Source organism: Bactrocera dorsalis, chromosome 4 (genome assembly GCF_023373825.1).
Source record: "Bactrocera dorsalis isolate Fly_Bdor chromosome 4, ASM2337382v1, whole genome shotgun sequence".
Classification (NCBI taxonomy): Eukaryota; Metazoa; Arthropoda; class Insecta; order Diptera; family Tephritidae; genus Bactrocera; species Bactrocera dorsalis.
This window is the reverse complement of record NC_064306.1, coordinates 16,081,940-16,103,241: the sequence shown is the minus strand read 5'-3', so window position 1 is coordinate 16,103,241 and position 21,302 is coordinate 16,081,940. Positions and strand designations below refer to the sequence as shown.

The 21,302-nt window shown below is 36.0% G+C and overlaps 1 protein-coding gene across 1 annotated transcript in view; it reads right to left on the bottom strand.

Annotated features, from left to right (window-relative positions):
- Positions 1-11,637: 11,637 nt before the first annotated feature.
- Positions 11,638-21,302, bottom strand: part of LOC125778377 (probable serine/threonine-protein kinase roco9) — a 44,206-nt gene continuing 34,541 nt past the window's right edge. Inside the window, exon 2 of the mRNA XM_049455697.1 lies at positions 11,638-13,845. Coding sequence (XP_049311654.1) covers positions 12,795-13,845 — 1,051 coding nt within the window. The 3' untranslated portion in view covers positions 11,638-12,794. The remainder of the gene's footprint in view (positions 13,846-21,302) is intronic.

The following is a 21,302-nucleotide window of genomic DNA, read 5'->3' as shown; positions in this document are numbered from 1 at the left end:
TATTGTTGTTGTCTTTTTTCTTTATTTCTTTAGTGGAAACTTAATGTCCGACCTTTTTTCGTGAATTTTTTTAGAAAAAATTATTGCTGTAGGTTTATTTTACTTATTATTATATGAAAGTACAGCATTTGAAGGATACTTAAAAAAGTTTTACCGAAAAATAGTGAGGAATAACGGATTTATCGTCGATCTCTGCAGGCACTTCGAGAAGAAGTTTTTGTGCGGTGACCAGCCTACAGCATCACTGGATCATCTGAAACCAAAAATTCAAAATGCTTTCTTTAGTTTATTAGTTTATCTTTCAATTCGAGTTGTTTTTTTTAATTTTTCAATTTTTGGTACCATTTTCAAGCCAAAATGACGATTTTAGAGGAAAAAACCGACGTATTTGTTATTGTAAAATTGTTAGTAATTAAATTTTTGGAAAAACTCGACGTCATTCGAGAGCTATATGTACATTTGTATGTAGATTTGTACAAAATTTCAAAACGATCGATGCAGTAGTTTTTTCTGTAGGCTGGTCACCGACTTTAAAAATGACATATTTGGGAAAATCGATTCAAAGTTCTCGCCGCTTAGCGCATCCTCATAAGTATGAATAGCTGTAAGATTGTAAAAGGTAGTCAGTAAAGATATACATACATACGAGGGCTGCTATATACATATACATATTTCTGGTCTAATAATGAAAATAGGCATATTTATCAACGAAAATGTTTTTTTTTCGTTTTATTTGGCTCGTCTTGGAAGACGCACACGGTCGGTTGCTGTTTTGTTTCGGGCTCATACGCATAGATCCATGATTCGACACCTGTGACGATCTTATAAACGTCTTTTGAAGCACCGCGATCGTATTTTTCTAGCATTTCTTTACACCAATCCACACGAGCCTTTTTTTGAGCGATTGTCAAAACCTTTTTTACGGCCACGTGTTCATGCAATATCGGATGTATGCTGGTGGGAGAAATGCATAGGCATGCCTCTATCTGAAGGTATGTTACATGACGGTCTTGCATTATCAGTTCACGTACGGCATCGATGTTTTCTGGCACAACGGCTGTTTTTGGACGACCTCCACGGAATTCGTCTTTGAGCGAGCGTCGGCCACGATTGAATTCGTTGTACCAGTTTTTCACAGTGCTATAGGATGGTGCTTCATAGCCATACAAAGATTTTAGTTCATCGATGCACTCTTGTCGTGATAATCCACGTCGAAAGTTGTGAAAATGTTCACGAGTTAATTCCGTTTTTTGGCCGACATGAATTTTTTAATTCCCTGTAAATAAAACAATTCACGATTAAATGACAAAACGTTCTGAGTGATGTTATGCTAAAAAATGTCAAACTTTCCACTGGAAATGTCAGAATGCACCTGGCAACACTTAGCGTTGCCTAGTCAAGAAATATATATAGCAGCCTACGTATTAATAAAACAGGCAACACGAAACTAAGTGCACTGCCCAAAAAAATTATATTTATATATTATAGTCTTTTACTCACAAAAAACTAACCGTTTGTTAACTGGGGGCTCAAACCGGTCTTTAAGTCATCACTATCCACTGAAGAAAAGGATAGGAAAAATTCCACGGGAAGAAAGACTTCCAGCACTAGATCTTTGAAAAAGGAGCTTAAAATACAACGAAGAAAAAATTTTTTCCTGAAAAATCTGAAAAAAAATAATTGATGGGTCTTGATGTATAAGCTACGTTATACCATCGGCCATCACAACAAGCTGTATTCACGGAGAAGGCGACAAGAAATATTTAATTTATCACGTTTATCATTGGATATGAACTACGAAATGATAACGCAAGAAATCGCAAGCTTGAGATCACAAATCGCTGCTCTGACCACAACACTCACTGAAACACAACAGAGATTGAATTCGTTCGAAACCTATGCAAAACCTAACTTCACAGTCACCAACTAAGACCAGGACTGTACACCAAACATCATAGACGATTTACAAATAAACCTGGCAATATTCAAAACCATACCAGTCTTGGGCACACATGGAGAACATCTAGAATTACGCTACTACACCCACATACTACACGGCACTCTCGATTTTACGTTCCAAAATTCATCGAGAGGCGGCCGATATTTTAATAAACCACAACACCAAATTCAACTTATATTCCGTAATTAACCGTCTCGATTACACTTATGTGGATCAAAGACCTCTGTATGTGTTGCTCGAAGAAATGAAAAGAATAAAACAAGGAAGAAGGACTCTGGCGGAGTGCCATTGCACAGTTAATTTTGCACTTACTAAAGTGGAGATAGATAACTCAGGAAATCCATCAGCTATGAAAAAATACGCGAACCGGGAAGCTGTAAGAACATTAGTTCTCGGCAAATATACCAGCGGCACTCTCTATAGCCACAATCCGAAGGACTTAAAATAATGGGTTGTCAAAAAAGTCTTGCGGTATCGCTAGTTGGCGCTGAAAGCGCGTAGTTCTAGTTTTATTCGTCGCATCGGGTCATGCTATACCTTTTTGGAAAGCTCATTTCACGCGCTAACACGTGTTTGATTGATTGTCGTTTCTTTTAAGTCGTTCGTGAGTTATAGCGTCGCAAACATGGAGCAAAATAAAGAGAAAATACGGCACATTTTACAGTACTACTACGATAAAGGCAAAAATGCATCTCAAGCCGCCAATAAAATTTGTGCAGTTTATGGACGTTTTCGTTCTGGTGTAGAGGTGGTCGAAGATGCGCCACGCTCCGGAAGGCCTGTCGTCGAAAATTGCGATAAAATCGCTGAATTGGTCGAAAGAGACCGGCATAGTAGCAGCCGTAGCATCGGTCAAGAGCTGGGCATGAGTCATCAAATCATTATAAACCATTTGAAGAAGCTTGGAGTCACTAAGAAGCTCGATGTATGAGTGCCACACGAATTGACTCAAAAAAACATCTTTGACCGTATCGACGGATGCGAATCGCTTTGAATCGCAACAAAATCGACCCGTTTTTGAAGCGTATGGTGACTGGCGATGAAAATGGGTCACTTACGATAATGTAAGGCGCAAACGGTCGTGGTCGAAAAGGTCGGTGGCCAAGCCTGGATTGACGGCCAGGAAGGTTCTTCTGTGTGTTTGGTGGGATTGGCAGTTAATAATCCACTATGAGCTGCTCCCCTATGGCCAAACGCACAATTCGGACCTGTACTGCCAACAACTGGACCGCTTGAAGGCAGCACTCATGCAGAAGAGGCCATCTTTGATCAACAGAGGCCGAATTGTCTTCCATCAGGACAACGCCAGGCCACACACATCTTTAGTGACGCGCCAGAAGCTCCGGGAGCTCGGATGGGAGGTTCTTTTGCATCCACCATATAGTCCGGATCTCACACCAAGTGATTACCACCTGTTTCTGTCCATGGCGAACGCGCTTGGTAGTCTGAAGTTGGCCACAAGAGAGTCCTGTGAAAATTGGCTCTCCGAGTTTTTTGCCAGTAGGGAAGCGAGCTTCTATGAGAGGGGCATTATGAAGTTGGCATCTCGTTGGGAACGCGTCATCGAACAAAACGGCGCATATTTGACTTGAATCGCATTATTGTAACCAATTTTATGAACAATTGAAAATTCAATAAAAATACCGCAAGACTTTTTTGACAACCTAATATAAGATAGGCTTTGTTTATCTCAAGCGAGTGAATGAATTGTCGTGTCTTCAACGCCACTGCAGGAATACCCGCAAAGCAGTTAATATCCTCATCGACACTGGAGCAACAAATAACTACTTATAAAGCACTAAATGCAGTATTGGCGAGTCTATTCCAATTAAACTTATTAAAGTAAAACCTCTTCATGGTTTCTCAATAGCAAAATCCAAAAAATAGTACCTGTAGTAGATAATCTCCTTACATTTTTTGAAACTGATGCATTAGAGGAATTTAATATGCCTCTTGGCGAACCAGGACTCAGAACAGTCAAAGCAGAAATTAACCTTTTTAAGTATAAGCGCAGTTATAAATATAGGGTCAGGAAAGAAAGGGAAATTTTGCAAAAATTTATAATAAGTAAGCAAGGAAAAATATAGATCCGAAATTGAAGGATTAATGCAACAAAATGGTACTAACTCAATATTACCATTTACTATCACTGTACAAGCCACATTTGGATGAAATCTGAAGATCCTATCTGGACAAAACAATATCCGTACACTAAATAAATAAACTTTTAGAAAAGGAAATAATCCAACCGAGTAAACGTCCGCATTTTTCGTAAATGGAGCCAAGTATGAAATTCTTCGCATGACTTTCGGACTGAAAAATGCTTCGTCAATTTTTCAAAGATGTATAGATGATCTTGAGAACATATTTTGGCAAATTTGCGTATGTCTCTATAAACGATGTTCTCACCATCACTGAAGGAGCTCAGATCTTTTCTAGGTCTCGCAAGTTATTATCGAATATTCATAAGAAATTTTACAGCTATTGTTAAACCACTTACCACGTTTCTCAGAGGAGACAACGGTGGCATTTTAAAGAATCAAAGCGCAAAAATGAAAATCACATTAGATGAACCTGCAATAGCAGGCCAATATCATTTATTTCACGAACACTCAGCCAAATCGAACAGAATTACTTTACAAATGAGAAAGAGTTACTCGCAATTGTATGGGCCTTACGGAAACTTAATTTTCACCATTTCATTAAAAAAACCCAATACAAAATTTAAGAGATGGTAAAATTTCATCGAAGAATACGGCGCTAAAATCAGTTACAAACCTGGACATCAGAACGTTATTGCTGATGCACTTTCCCGGCAACAAATTAATAACACATCTAATTCTGACAGTTTCCAAAATTCAGCACAAAACTCTCCTATACAAAAAATCAAACGTGTAAAGCAACCATTAAATTGTCTAGGATAAAAACCCGCGGCCGCTGAAAAGCAACGAGGAGGGCAAATTACGACAACTGCACCTGACAAAGAGTACTTTCATCCACAAACGGCTGTACTCGTAACAAGGGAAGAGCCAGCGCAAGCGATGGTTGGTAGCATAGGCAGTTACTCTGCTGCCCTTAAAAGCATCAGAGAGGTGGTATTGTCCAAAAACTTTCTAGCTAGGGCCATGAAAGCCGAGATGTTGACCTCAAAGGCTTGGAGCATGTTCTGTCTTCCTCGGGTGTGTTTTACAGATCACGTCTATTGTTAATAGACTACAGCGAGGAGACTAGGGAAGACTGCTCCAAAGCTAGACGTGTGGAAAGCATCAGCATCCTAAGTCCCTCGCCAAAGGAGCTGTAGAGACAAAGCTGAATATTAATCAACCAGATAACACATACACAGCCAGCTGAAAGACAGGGTGAAAACTCTGTAAACACATCCCTGAAAGGTCTCCGTAAATGAAGTAATTCCAACAACTGATTATAGACCAGGCCCGTTAGAGTAAAGGCATTTTCACCAACAACTCGGTATGATGGCTATCAATACATTACCAAGTTTAAAGCGCCAGGTGCGGACAGTATTTTTCCAGCTTACTACAGAAGAGAGAGGAGCACATTCCGGCTCACCTAGTAAACCGCTCAGGGACAGCTTTGGGAGTACTTTTATCACAAAAAGTGGAGAAATGCACTATTGATCTTTATACTAAAAGTAGAGAGAAAGAACTACTCTCTGGCTAAATGACGTAGGTCGATTAGTTTTACTTCTTTCCTACTAAGACAAGTGGACCACCATATCAGACAAATAGCCTTGAAACGAAGTCCACAGCACCCAAACCAGCACGCATACAATGCAGGTAGATCTACGGGCACTCATCTGTACAGTCCGGTTAACGATATACATATGTATGCATAGGATGCTTTTATGAACGGGGAAGTGACACTATGCGCTTTTCTAGACATAGAAAGATCTTTTGACAACTCCTCCCACTCAAGTATTTTCCGATTACTGGAAAGGAGACAAGTAAATTCATCCATCATAAGATGTGTAGATGCGGTTCTCAAAACAAGAATCGTTGATAGGTTCAGGCAGCATCAAACATAGGAACACAACAAAATATGCAGAAGTTGGCGTGCATTGTATCATGGATGCTATGTACATTCGTCCAACCTCTGCGCTTGAGGTAATTCTTGACATCACTCCACTCCATATTATAGCGGAGATGACAGCAAAAAGGTCCATGTTAGCCTTGCTGTCATCAGCGCATGGCAAGAGGATGATAATAAGCGCTCAGAAACGGAGGGCCATTGGTAAGGGTCTACTGTTCTCTTCTTCCTAGAGACGACATTGCCAAGATGATTTAGTTTGGCAAAGGCTTCAAAGTCCCACTGGGTATTAACTGGGAGGACTCCATTCTAGAAGAGCACAATTCAATGGTATACAAAAGACTCGGAAACGGCAGATGGAATTAGAGCTGATATAGTGGAGCCACGTACCAAACTGTCAGTTTATATGGGCAGGTTTCCCAGAATTTTTCAAGCTGAGAAAATCCTAGAAAATAACTTTCATGGGAACGATTAGTCATTCTCAGTGATAGTCAAGGCACTTCAGGCAATCTCGTGCATTGAAATTAAATCAACAACGAGTGTGTAAAAGCTGCTTAACAGTACTACTACTGTAAATAACACCCTAGCATGGATCAATGAAGAAGTTCCCGGGCCTCGACAGGCACCTCCTTCTGGGAGAGTACGATGCCACACGGTTCAAGAAACTAATCGCTCTTCCCTGAGAAATTAAGGCAGCTTGTGGGATTTTATACAAGTCACTGCAGGCTGCGGTGTCATCTGCACAGGTTAGGGAACTGTTTCACGAATCAATGTGGCTTTTCCGACCACAGTGCAGAGACACAAGAGCACTTATTCCTAGATTGCCCCGCAATCAAAAAAAAGGAGTCAGGAAATCGGGCAATGAAAGAGATTTGCTTTGTACGTAAAAAAAATCTTCGGAATTTGCACCATTGTCTTAGGTAATGTTAAAAGTTTCGCGTGCCCCTGCGCCACCTACCCTTTTTTAGCATGATTTGAAACGTGGGAGACCCACATAAAGTATGAACGTGTATGGAGTCGATGGAATGTTATTCTAATGTAGACATCTGAAATCTTTTCAAGTGTGTTGGAGTGTGAGGTTAGGTTAGAGTACTGACCTATATTCTATTCTAAATTCTTTCGAATAAATTGGGACTCCTTTGTCCTCCTTTGCTAATAAAAATATATTATATACGAATAAACTGACTTTGATTTAAAATACGATATTGGATTTGCTTTGTTCTTTATTTTCAAAACTACAATTTTTGTTCCATTAATGCTAGTTTTTAATTTTTTAATTCTTTACCTTAAATTTCTTGTACACATTCTCATGTCTTGATTTTGTTCGTTTTATTTTCGATTGCTAAAACTTTCATACACTATTTATTTTTGTAAAATGTTAGCTTAACTACATAATGGCTTATGTATTTATATATTGTTAATTACACTTACGATTAGTAAAAATTACACACAAACACTTTAATAAATTGTATAAAATTAATATGCTTGTTTATAGTCTTTATGTATATATTATATAATTTCTAATGCTTTCTTTTAGATATTCCTTGTTAATAATTTTTACTATTGTATCACACTAAAGCAAATGATATTGAATTTAACAATTTTTATTTTTTGTAATAAAAAGCACTGCCTTTTTCAACTTGTTTAAACTTTTAAATTCATAAGTATATATGTATATTATTGAAGATATACATATAATATTAAGTACGTTTTACTGTGCAAAAATTTACAAACCCCAAATCTATAGTACATATACTTAAATATATTTATATACGTTATAAAGTACCTTAAAATATTTATTAGAAAAAAAATTGACATTACATTGGAAATTTGTAAATGTTTTGTTGTATATGGTATATTAAATTGATGTCATGCATACATACAAACATAAAATAAATATGTTTTTTTTCGTTTGATCTTCAAGATTCAAAATATAATTTTCTCATAAAACACGATATTTTTTCTAAGTTGATATTTGCTTATGAAATACAATATAATCAATTTCGATAACAGTTTAAAAAGTTTTTTATAATGTTATGCAATATGTTGACACAATTTCTTCGAAATAATTTTTTTTTCGTTAGACGTTGATACTAAGCTAGATAGAATTGCAGATTACGCCAACTTTTACAGTTACATACATAAAAAGAAAGAAAATTATAGGAAATCAAACTGATGTACGAGCCATGCAAGCACTTTATTTGGATTGTTCAGTGTGTGTGGCAGCTATTTGCTATAGTGGTTCGCTATCGGTAGTTCTGGCTAATGAAAGGAGAAAAGGGCGAGGGCAAAATTTCAGATCGATATCTCAAAAACGGAAGGACGAGTTCGAATATATACAATATAGAGAAAGAATTGGAGAACAAAGTTCTTGATTGAGAATATCAAAACAGACTTGATGCACATTTTTTAAATTTTACCTAGATTTCACAATTTTTATGAAAATCGGACTTCATGTTATTGCAAAAATTATTCCATAATGTTCCTATATTTTCTTCAATAAATGTAAGCTGTCAATATCTAAGAGTAATGTTTATAAACTCGTAAGCGTAGGCTTAATTTTTGACTGAAATACAACGAAAATCATTTCATAATACATACTTATAAACATGTGTAGATACGTTTTTTCTTTCTTTTAACCATTCTTATGTACGAATATTTTCTTTAAAATGAGAAAAACGTGCTTGTAGGTTTTGTTGTTGTTGATATTTAAATTAACCTGACGTCTTCAAAATTTTCCTTTCCTTAGATCGGTTTGGTTGTGCCATTAATCCGATATTGCAGTTGTCAGTAAATCGTACCTGGAATACATGTGAAACAGTTCGGCAGCTCTGAGAAAAAGTTCATTACAATAACAGGAATTAAGCTCATTGAACATATTGCAAAAATAATGCAATTATAACAAATGTGCTTAGTATTATATTTAGCGTAATGAATAGCAGCTATACAGTTTCGAAACGAGTTACAGAATTATAACGAAAGAATTTTAGAAAATTATGAATCAGATTTCGGATTTCAAAGGTACCTACATATGTATGTAGATGAATGTCTCGTGCTCGAAGTTACGATAGTAACACAAAATAGTTGTACTAAATAACTTAATGTACAAATTGTTGACAGGTTGAGTACTTATCGATAATATCAAATTCTAAAATTGCAGCTGATGCGGAGTTGAGCTACAGATCGTAATACTGTATTATAAACATGCTCAATAATAGATCTGTAGAAGAAATTCAAAAAAAAAAAGACATATTCTCTCGCTTTGGAGAATAATTTTGGTTCTTGCGGTTAAAGTGGATATATGCATCATAAGCCTGTATGGTATGGATTCAGATCCTATGCGTGAAATAAATTTTGCGGCTTAATTTGGTCGAATATTATCGAAGGCAAATCAACTTTAAACCGGAGGACAATTTCATTCGTGAAAGCAGTATAGAAAGTCGATTAAAACGAAAGTGTTGGGTAATTAAAATTGCAGAAAACTATCACTAAACAACTGCAATGTGAATATGGAAAAATACACACTAGCTAATGTACATATGTATATTTGTTTAGCATCAAGTACCCACTTTAGAATAAGCAACATGCAGTGCTGAAAGTTTAAAATCAATGAGAAAAAAGCTGTTTAGTTTAAGACCCGACAAAAAGCGAGAGAAGAAAGACAATGAAAGTTCATGCTAAAACTACTAACTATAGTCAAGCATTTAGAAATCGCCACAAAAGCAAATGCGAAAATAAAATTAGCCAAAATACGCGCCAAAATCAGTGTGCTAGCAGAACAACGATAAGTAAAGCAAGTTTCTAAAGAGCAACAATGCCGCCATAGAAATAAATAAAAATAACATTTTTTTTACAAATATTTCAATACTTTTATTTATTTTTTTATTTTTTTGTAATTTTATGTTGCGTATGTTTTTGTAAATTTGTTTAGATTTTCTCTTTATGATGAAAGTAAACTTTATGCAGTTTATTTGTTCTACATTATAAGTAATTACAAGTTAATTATTTATGCAATAACTGTAATGATAATAATAGCATTTATGCATATATATGTATGTATGTTTAATAAAAAAGAAAATTAAAACTATAACTAGATAGTAACAGCTAAGAAACTTCTTTTTACTAATGTAGTTTGTGTAGTTTATTTTTTTTTTAGTTTTTTATGCATTAATTTTGCATTGCAGTTTAACTTAAAGATAATAGAAACAAGAAAAAAATAGTGAACAAGTTTTATTTTTCAGTTCAGAAAAATATGCAAACAATTATAAAAACATGAACGATTTTTTTTTTGTATTTTCGTACAAAATGGGAACACAAAAGTTTAATAAATTGCAACTAAAATGTTAGTTCATATACTGTCATGAAGCGGACCGCAAAAGAAACCGCTTCACGATACACAGGAGTTGCCAACAAGACAAAAATAAATACTATTGTACACCAATGTTTTACAATTTTGCATGTGCATTTTTTAACCTTTCCCTGTACTTTTTGGTAATATTTTTATGCTGCAAATAGTGTTTTAGTTAAAAATTGTATACGAAATAAAAAAGCTGAAACCATCACTTCTTTTGTTTTGCAGAATTTTGTAAAGGTGTAACAAGCTTAATGAATAAAAAAAGTATTTTCCATTTTATTTGAGTTCACATGGTTGCCTTTGCGTGTTTTTTTTTGTTTTTTATGTTTTTACTTATAATACTTGCGTTTGTGTACTGTTTATCTTAAAAAATTAAGTATTTTGCTTTTTGTAATTATTTTTCATAAGTTTCAATATTTAATTGTAAATTAAACCTAAAGATTTACTTAAATTATTATTTTTCTTTAAATTTTTTGTTGTGCTGTTTTTATTTTTACAATTGTTTCTTTTTTACACTTTACTACTTTTTTCTGTTTGATTTGCCTTTTATTTTGCCTGTTTGCTTACTAATACTAACTTAATAATACTATCACAGCCATTATTTGAAATAAACAAATCTTCAAACCGTTTTTCTGGAATTTTTATTATAAATCTGTTTTGTTTTTTTTTTTCAAAATATTACAACGATGCATGCCATTTCTCTATTAACAATGTTAACACAAAATTTGTAAAAGCTCACAATTGCTTACATTTTTTATTTGTTTCTATTTGCAAGTCTAGGCTTAACGGTGTTTTTGTGTATAATTTGCATTTATTTGTATTTCTAAAATTTGTTTTATAAAAAAATTTTAATTGCACTTTTGAAATTAAAATTTATTGATTTCTTTTGCTTTGCCATCAAACTTCTTTGCATGTTTCGAAGATATGTAGATGTGTAAGTTGGGGTCTTGAAACGAGTTGATTGAATGAATTGACGGCGAATTTTATTTTGAAATTTGCTAAAGCGTTGTAAATTTGCTGCCAGTCAAAGAACATATTACAGTAAGGTAAACAAATAGAATTAAAAGTTAAGCATAATAATGGCATATAATAAGTTTATGAGAATAACGAAAAAAATAAAAAAAATAATAGTTGTAAAAAAATTAAGAAAAAATACAGTGCTCTCGAAAACTAGGCTATGTAATAATTTACATAAGAGTACATATTTATGTGCACTTTAGAGAAATTTAGCAACATTTTTTAGTTTATAATACTTTTTATTAATTTTGTTTTCGTAAGGAAATTTTTTGATAAAGAAGGCGCATATATCAAAAAACGAAAAACGGTTATTCTATAGCATTGGACGTGAGGCCAATGACGGCGAAGGATCATTTCTGCTTTTAAAGTTGCTGTTGTAAATGTTTTCTTTTTCGCTTTTTCATTTACAAACCGACGTTGATTTGCCTTGTTATAGTCAATGTGCCGTGTGAAACCGTGTTTTTATAAAAGAATTGCTTTGTTTACATTTCGACTAGGAAACTGACATCTTTTTGCATTTTGCAGAAATCTACTTAACGGTTATATAAGCTTTTAAAGTATTTTGGCAAAATTTTTAAGTCTACTCTAACAAAAATTAACTTGTGAGCTGAGCAATTGTAATAGTTAAAGCATAATCTCAATTCAGTTAAGCTGTTGTGATTGTGTTTTTAAATTAAAAAGCGCAATTTGCAAAAAGTGTTGTTAAATGCAGACACTTGCTGCTCTTCACTAGCTGCTTAAGTCACTTTACGTTCGTGATCTCTACATAAGTATGTTACTGTCACATGACTCGTTTACGCTACAATCATACATACATACTATGTATATGAGTACGTATGCCTGCTGTCTGCTGTTTGACTACATTTTCTTTGATTTAGTTTTTTTAATACCTAACTTATGTACGTACATATGTACATATATAATGTTGTATAATTATATGTTTATATGCACTTGTATATGCTTTTTGTTATGCCTTTTACTTGCATAAATATTAATCATATTTGTAAAAAATGTGTTAAGCTAAATCTTAAAATTATGGGCTTTCACTTTGCCTATTTTAGTTACAACAAAATTGTGGCGTGTTCACACTTATTTTGTGTTTGACCATATTTTTTGTAATATAAATTATGTACGTACGTTTCCGCCTCCACTTTAACGTCATTTTAAATTTCAGAATGTTCTTTAACTAACATAAATATTACATTTACTTAACAATGCGTTGGAAAAAAATGCTTTTTATTTGCATAAATTGCATTCAACCCGCAAAAATTCACAGTGTGAATAGGCTGTTAGCGTGCGGCGTACGATTTTTAACACCTGTTTAGTTTTTGTACGGTACGCTCAACGCCTAATCTCAAATCTCTCTCTTGTCCTCTATTCCTGCGCTACTCGCAAGTTTTCTGCCTTTTACTGATACCTTCATGTCTCCAATGAGGTGACCACCAGATTATGGAACACACTGGCCGATTCACTCATCATCGCTGCCTGGCCACATGAGTCGCTGCCCACACTCGGTGTTGGACTAGGCGTGCCTAAACGCAGTGCGTCCATAATTACCTCAAAATCCTTTTGATTCTGATTCAGATCGAATTCGAGCTCGAGCTCGTTAGCGCCATTACCGAGCTTTTGACGTTTACTCGGGGATATTGGCCCCATACCCATGCTCACTCCGACACCCATGCCTAGTCCCAAGCCTACACCGACGCCCATGCCACCTCCAACGCTGACCACGTCCAGTGGGCAATCTTCGATGGCGGAAATGAGACGCTGCTGTGGTATGTAGAATTGGGAAAGTGCTTCGCGCACTAAACGATCGCTTTCGTCCTCGCTGCGCAAACGCTTCCGGGACGAGATAGCTTTCTCGAGCTGTTCAGCACCTTGTGTGATCTCTGGGTCAATGAGTGGCATTGGTGCATTGATTGCGTTCAGTTCACGGTCGAGTATTTCCAGGTCATTGTCGAGATTGCTGCTGCAGAGTTGACGTTTTCGTGTGTGTGTACTGTGGCCGGCAGAGGTGCAAAGAGTTGACGAATGAGCAGTGGCGGTGTTGGTGGTGCCGTTAAAGGTGGTACTGTGCGTGCAGGCGGTGGAAGAGGCATTGTTGGCGGTAGTATGGTTGGCAGTCGCATGTGAGGTGATGGCGGTGGAGTTGGTGGAGATGTTTCTGCTGTTGACGTCGACGCTCAGAGACGATGAGTTGGCAATATCGGCGTTGGTGGACGAGTGTAGTTTGTTGCTGTTGTTACAGTTGAGATTATTTTCATCGCCGTTGAAGTCCTGTTCACAGCCGTTGCTGCACTCCGTGCTGCCATGACTACGTGGATGGTTCAGAGAATTGTTGTTGGATGCAGAGTTGGTGACTTCATTGCAGACAGATTTGTTCGATGGCTGATGATTGGAGTTGTCAATGCCGCAGCTATTGTATGGATTAAAAATATTATCGCGTGCACTCTCCGGTTTGATATCAGATCTGTAACGACAAGGTGAAAACATGTTTTGTAAGTAATGTTGATAGCATAACATAACATAAAATATATTAACACAACAATCCTATCATTTAGTAATTAATAATAGCAATAGTAAGTTAGGATTTGGATCGCGATGTCTGAATTTGGTATCCCCATAAAACTAAGACGGCTGTGTAAGCTGACGTTGAGCAATACCAAAAGCTCCGTCAGGATCGGGAAGAACCTCTCCGAGCCGTTCGATACCAAACGAGGTTTCAGACAAGCCGACCCTATCGTGTGACTTCTTCAATCTGCCGAAAATAATTCGAGCTGCAGAACTTAATAATAATTGATAACATTGGGCTCAACACCCCCGCCGTTAGTTCTGCTTTCTTTAGACTGGATAAGGAAGCAAAGTAAATGAGTCTGGTGGTGGACGAGGGCAAGAGGAACAAACAACAAACAGTTGATAGTTATAACTTTGAAGTCGTAAATAATTTCGTCTGTTTTGGAACCAGTATCGCCACTACAATGTCAGCCTGGAAATCCAACGTAGAATAAACAGGTGAAACTGGCAGATGCAGCCAATTTGCAAGAAGGCGTATCGGTAAAATTGTGCTAAAGCAGATGGGCGCTTTGAGGGTCCACACACATGTTTTTCAAAAATATCTGTGCATTAAGTTTGGGCAACTCCAAATGATGTAACCCTAACGCTCTGATTTCTTCACGTCCGTCTTGGGGAATTCGCAAAGCGCCAAAATACTTACATATGTTGAGCTCAATTAATATTACACGATAAACAGCAGAGTCACACATAATGAGAAAAGTAAATTTCGCGAGCGCAAAGTCAGCAAACATAACGCGCGTTGAATAGCGGAGACTGGCTTCTGTGCGCAGAGAGCAACAATGAAAGAGGTTATAGACAGTGAAAAGCTGTGCATAAAACGAGTAACGAGAAAAATGTAAACAGACACACAACAACTGGCAAGCCATCATAGCGTTGAAGAGTTGTGTCTTGTGTGTCTAGTTGGAGGAAACTCAAAGGATAAGGGCGAAGTGATGAATATGAATAACTATAAAAATCGGCGTGGCGTTGCAATGGTTTACGCCCGGAACACATAGAACGCGACAGACTGCAAGCGACATCTGTCAAATATGTTCCGGGCGTTAGGAGTATACTAACACAGGTTAGGTGTGATAGCTAGAGAAGTATAGTAAGCTAACAATTATACACTTTCATGCGTATGTGGGCACATTGTTATACTCTTTTTAGCGCAACGATTATTAAATAGTCATACGAGCGGTAAGTTTTTAATTGACATTAAAATACGAGCGGTAGCAATGGTCAGTAGTTGGTTTTGATTTGTGCTACTGAAGCAGCAGAAGGCGCACAATGAAACATAGTAGCACTTATCGTCGGCAATACGTAATGGTTGTGCGGTACGGCTAATATGATTGTGAGGCCATAAAAGTAGTGATGCCTGCGCAGAGTGCGCTGTAAATAACCGCCGGTGTGCATAGTGGTTGCCGTTGGCGCAGGTGCATTTATATGGAATTTACGATTCGTTTTATGCAAAGGCCATTAATGATAGAGAGACTTATGGCTTTTTATTGCGGCCATAATGTGTTTCTAATGCAGTTAAGCGCGAAGAAGAAGAGGTTAAAGGTGAAATATGCTAAAGAAAGACACGCTTACTGTGAAAATTAGAGCTGGAGCTTGAATCGACGATATGTACTTAAAAAAATTTCACATTGAAGAAGTTGTATTATGAAATAATAAATAAATATTGTTGATTTTGTGTTCAATTCCCTTATTCATCCTTATTAAGTTGAATAAAAACGCTTACGCAAATTGAACGCGTACTTAAAGTCTGCTATCAGCAGTGGCGCATCAAACGCTGTGCGAAAATTCGTTTTGAGATCACGTGAAGTCACTTTCTCGCAGCAAAAAATGCTAATAAGTATTTTTGTGTATTAAATCGCTTGACTTCTGCGCTCATTTGCGCAAAAATTCGTAACGTATAAGCGCACGTAGCGGAAGCGCCACGATAATACATAGGGAAGTCAAGCAAGCAGCTTTATGCCACAAACTACATCACGGACAGCAATGTTGACATAATCTCAGTCACACACAAATACTCGTACGCATATCAGCTCTTCCGTAGTGGCACAAATATTAAGTGGAGGCTGGAGCATATTTTGTTTCTCTGCCTTGGCATCGAGCGCACTCTAGCTAAGACATTGCATGGAGAAAAGAGTCGCATAGCTGTATACCTATTGCAAAACATTGCATAAAGTTACGACCACACACATACATACAAATATAGCAGAGCAACAAATAACAAGTAACTTGGTTAGCATCCCAGAAACGCGCACACACCGCGTCACTTTTTATGTTCGGTCCAAAGTAATGGGGAAGCGCACTCTAGATATGGGTTGCAAATTTTTTGATTCAATGAACACTTTGAATTTTACTGATTTCTAAATGAAACATTTGACTTAAAGGCTAAAAATATAAACAAGATTAGGAAAACACGGTTTGTTCGGAAAGTAATAGGGCTGATTCGATTTCAAAATTTCGTTACAATTCTTTAAAAACTTTCGCTGCCAGCGCGATTTCCAAGCAATGAAGGCGTCACGGAAAGCATTCTCCGGAATAGCCTTAAGAGCCGAGGTGCATGCTGTTTAAATCCCCACTGTCGTCTCAAAATGCTTGCCTTTCATCGGCCTTATCAGGCAAGGAAACAAAAAGTCGGGATCATACCCAAAGATCTATGACTCGTCACCTGTGATTACGTTATTCAAAAATTGGGGTTCACTTTCACACATGTTCAAATTTTCTTGACACACTTCCACTCGCCGCAATTTCTGCTCGTCAGTGAGCACTTTTGGGACCATATTCGCGCACACTCTGCTCATGTTCAAGTGCTCCGTCACAATGTCATGAACCACACATTTTAATAAATTTAATATTTAGGCAATTAAACGAATACTTAGTCGACAGTCTGAGTTCAAAAATTTGCGTACACGAGTCACAATGCCGGTGTTTGTCAAAATCGCAGGGACTTCATCAGCCACCTCTTCCCGGCCCTCCAAAAAGGCTTGGTGTCACCGAAACGCGTTAGCGTTAGCCTCTACCGAATCAAGTCGGTGCGCGCACGCTCCGAAGTACAGTCGCGACGGAAGAAAATCAGTCCCATTACTTTCCGGACAAACCCTGTGAGTTGATATTGTATTAAATACAATATATGAATGTAAGATTTATTTTCAAAAGTTAGGTGGTAGAACGCAGAGTGCTCAAACATAACATGTAAATTCCAAAACAATTGCTTCTTAAATTTTTAATTATAAGCTTGGGATTAGTATTTTTTCAGTACGCTATTTAGGATTGAAAATTCATTTTAAAAATAATATTTTTTTAATTAAAAATTGTATTAAAAAAAATGAATTCCAAGTATCAAATTAAAAAAAAAAATAAAAAAATTAAATCAAAAATTTACTTTAAATTAAATAAATTATTTTTTATTCGTTATTTATCGTATTTTAAATTAATTTATATTTTAGTTACTTTTATTTTATTTTAAATTAAATTAACTATTTTTTATTCGTAATAGGAATTAAAAATTACTTTATATTAAGAATTCAAATGTTTATTGTATGTACATAGCATGTTTTATGTAGTATTCGTAGCGGAAAAGAAGCTGCAGGTTTGTGTGTACGAATTTGGCTTTACGACTGAATCGTGATAAGGAAATCCCCTTGTAAAGCGCCATTTATGCCTGAAATACGCTGTGGCATACAATTAGACACCGCCATCGAATGATGAAATACACGTACACTCGTTGCCTCGCTTCTCGTTTGCTTGGTTGGACGGTTGGTAGTTTGGCGGTGCAGTGCGGTGGTGCGCGTGTTTAAGCACAGCAAAGTGCAGAGCAAAGAAATTAGGTCGCCGCCTTGGTGTATGTGTGTGCGTCAGTGTGAGTGCGTTGAGTGCAAAAGCATAATAATAATTAAGCTTATTATAAACGGTGAGGTGGTTTTGTTTTTGATGTTTGCGGTTGTGGTTGTGGTTTTGGTTGTTTCTGGTTTGCTGCCATAGCAAAATAAAATAACAAAATATTCACTACCAAAACTGCAGATAATAAACATAAAGTAAATCAGTAAGAATTAATTAGATCCATGCCTATGTATCCACACTTAAAAAGGCAAGACAATAAAGACATAATTATTATCAAAATTCAAAACTTTTATGATGAACAAAATCAAAGCAAACACGTCTAATATCGCTTGTTTACACAGGCGTTTAACAGCTGATTTTTCATATGACAGTAGCTATTTTATTAGCAGAAATTTCTCTAGCAAAAACTAGCTACTCTCTCAGCTTTTTACGCTCTCAACTTGAGCTTACTTCTGCTGTTTTTTTGGGGTTAATACACGCTTTTAAAGCAGAAAACCTAGTGATAGTTAGCATTTCGGAAACAAACTTAATTTCTACAAGCTATCGCTGCCATGCGCTAAAAATTCATCTAATTTTCACATTTTGTTCTATACGACGAAGTGCATATAACGAATGCCATCTATCCCCAAATAAAACCGCTGTAAGTATACGAGAAGCAGTGAATTGAGCACTACTTACTTATGTATGAATGCTTGTAGGTAAGTCTGTAATATGAGTGGAAAGTGTCATCAACGTTGCCTTCGTTGCTCTGTTTATGTCGTCAAATGTTGTACAAATCTTTTTATACAATAAATACTTGTGGCACACTGAATAAAGACAGCCCATAGCACAGCGGCCACAAAATCAACGACCAAACGACAACAATAAAGAGCACGCAAGTAAACACAAGCGAGAAGCGTAAACTTCATTAGTAAGTAAAATAATGAAGCGTATGTGTCACATAGAAGTATTAGAGAAATGCCAAATAAAAATGAAAGTTCAAAATCTACACACTTAAATAAAGATAAATATGCCAGCGAACATCAATATTACATATTTTTTGTATACGAACAAAGAAAGCAAGTCCCATCAATATACATACTATAGATATTAATTTCAAAGTGAATTTAATTAAAAAAAAAAAGTAAAGTAATATGTGCTGAGAACTGACTGCTCGCTTCAAAAGTATCGAAAGTTTATAACGAACGCCTGTCCGTGTAAGTTACTCAGATAAGTTACTCGCCTAATTAACACTATGTACAAGCACAATGCAAAACAAGAATCCAAATAGTAACTCATTTACAAAGGCTACATAAATATTGAAAATTGAAAATTAATTCACACACGAACCATTTTAAGTATATACATACATATATATATAAGTACATAAGTATGTTTGTAAGTACATACATAAGTACATATGCATGCTTGTCATGCCTGTCAACTCAAAAATCAAGAATATACCAAGCAAAAAGTAGTACGAAAAGAATGCACAACCAACAACAAGACAAAAAGTCGGCAATATCAACAACAAGTGAAACCTTCAAAAAGCAAAAGAGGAAAAGAAAGTGAATGAAATGAAAGCGAAGTGTATTGAAAAAGGAAATAACGCGTGTCGGTTGCTACCGAAGTAACGGTCACATTCGTGCATACTCGAGCGTGTATATGTAATCCGAAGGCGAATGGGTGACGAGCAACGAATTCAAATGAGAATATCCAAATTACCGGCAGATGAAGGCAGTTTCAAAGTGTTTCAAAGAATAAATGTTTTGATTGACTCATTAATCAGCTTGTACGAGTATGCGACTCTGAGGACTGCATCACTGCTAAGCATTATTGCTTATTATCGCTCAAATGGTGTACAATAGTTAGATAGTAAGCAATGAAGTTATTCGAAAAGAGAACAAAAATAAAGGAGGTCCAAGAGAGGCGTTAAGCAAATAGCTTAGTAATCAAAGGCTCTTGATGTGCGTGCAAAGTTAGAGAATGCCAAAAACGAATTTAGGTTATAATAATATGAAGCATATTTTCGATATTTGTAGGTAATACACAGCTAAGCTTGGGGAAGATAGTCAGCGACAACAATATTAATACTATAGTGAACAAATATGGCAACAAAAGCGTAAAAGTTTATTAGTTCAGCAGTTACAGACAACAATGGCTAATATGTTGTAATTTTTGTTCTAAAAAGTATATACATATGTATGTATGTATATGTAGTAACTTAGCATTAGAAACGCGAAAACGAGTTCTGCCTAATGCTAACAGCGAAAAAACAGAGAACCAAAAATAATCAAGAACAAAAGCAGAAGAAAAAGTATCGCATTAACCTTGAACTAAAAAATCGCAACAACAAGATTATGTATCATTGCAGCAGTCGTGGCAGGGAAGCGTCCTAATTTTCGCTACCCATTACAGAGATATGAGTGAATGAACAGCGTACATTTATTTACTTGTGAAAAACGGCATTGTCATATCACAAAAACAAAATATTAAAGTAATGAGAGATCGAATATAAGGCAAACGGAACAAATATATATTAATATACTAGGCTAAAATTTAAGGTCTCTTATGCTTGATTAAAATGTGTTGCTAAATATGTTGTTTTTTTATATTTTATAGAAAATTATTGAAAAAAAATTTAATGCAGAATTACTTAAATTTTTTGCTATCTCTATTATTTGTATTCAGTTAATTAGCTGACACATTTTTCGTTATTTTATTATTAGTTTCGCATTTGAAATACGATTTTTTGAACTGTACAATTGTTTGCAATTTTTATTATATAAAAAACGTCACACGAAATCTTCCTTTTAGGCATTTGTATTGATAAATTGCAATTTATGCAAATTTATGTGTGGATATTTGTTTATTAGCAGATATTAACTTCACTACATACACTTCAGTGTTCCGCACAACTAATTCAACTAAATTAAAAAATCAAACACAAAAACACCAACAATTTGGCAACAAATATGAAATTTAATACAAATACATCAACATACACAATCTTATGTCGCTTGAGCGCAATAAACTACTAGTTAAGCACCGGCAATGATTACCATACAAGTTCCATATGGCCACGCGCGTCTGTGCATATATGTATGTATGTATATGTTTGCTTGTATAAGTGAACGCTATGCACGCAAGCAACGATCGAGTGGCCATGGTGACTCTTACACGTGCCAAATAAAATCTACAGATGTGAGTACTCAAGTTTGCACACTAGCAAATAAACGAAAGCTAGCTAATATGCGCTATACATAAATATATGTATATCTACATATATTATGTACATATGTATATGCCTATAAGTGTGTTCATTTATATGAGTGCGTCATGGCGTATACGTAACGTGCAAGTTTTTTCCTCAACAGCAAGTTGAACATATTCCGCAACGCTCACGCCGTTTGCTTGTAGTGACTATTTGCCGGGCTTCATACCACTCTTCCACACAAAATACACACACACGCACATTTATACAAGTTCGCTTTAATGTAGCTTCGCACGCGTATATAGAGTTTTATACCAGCTAACTGTTAT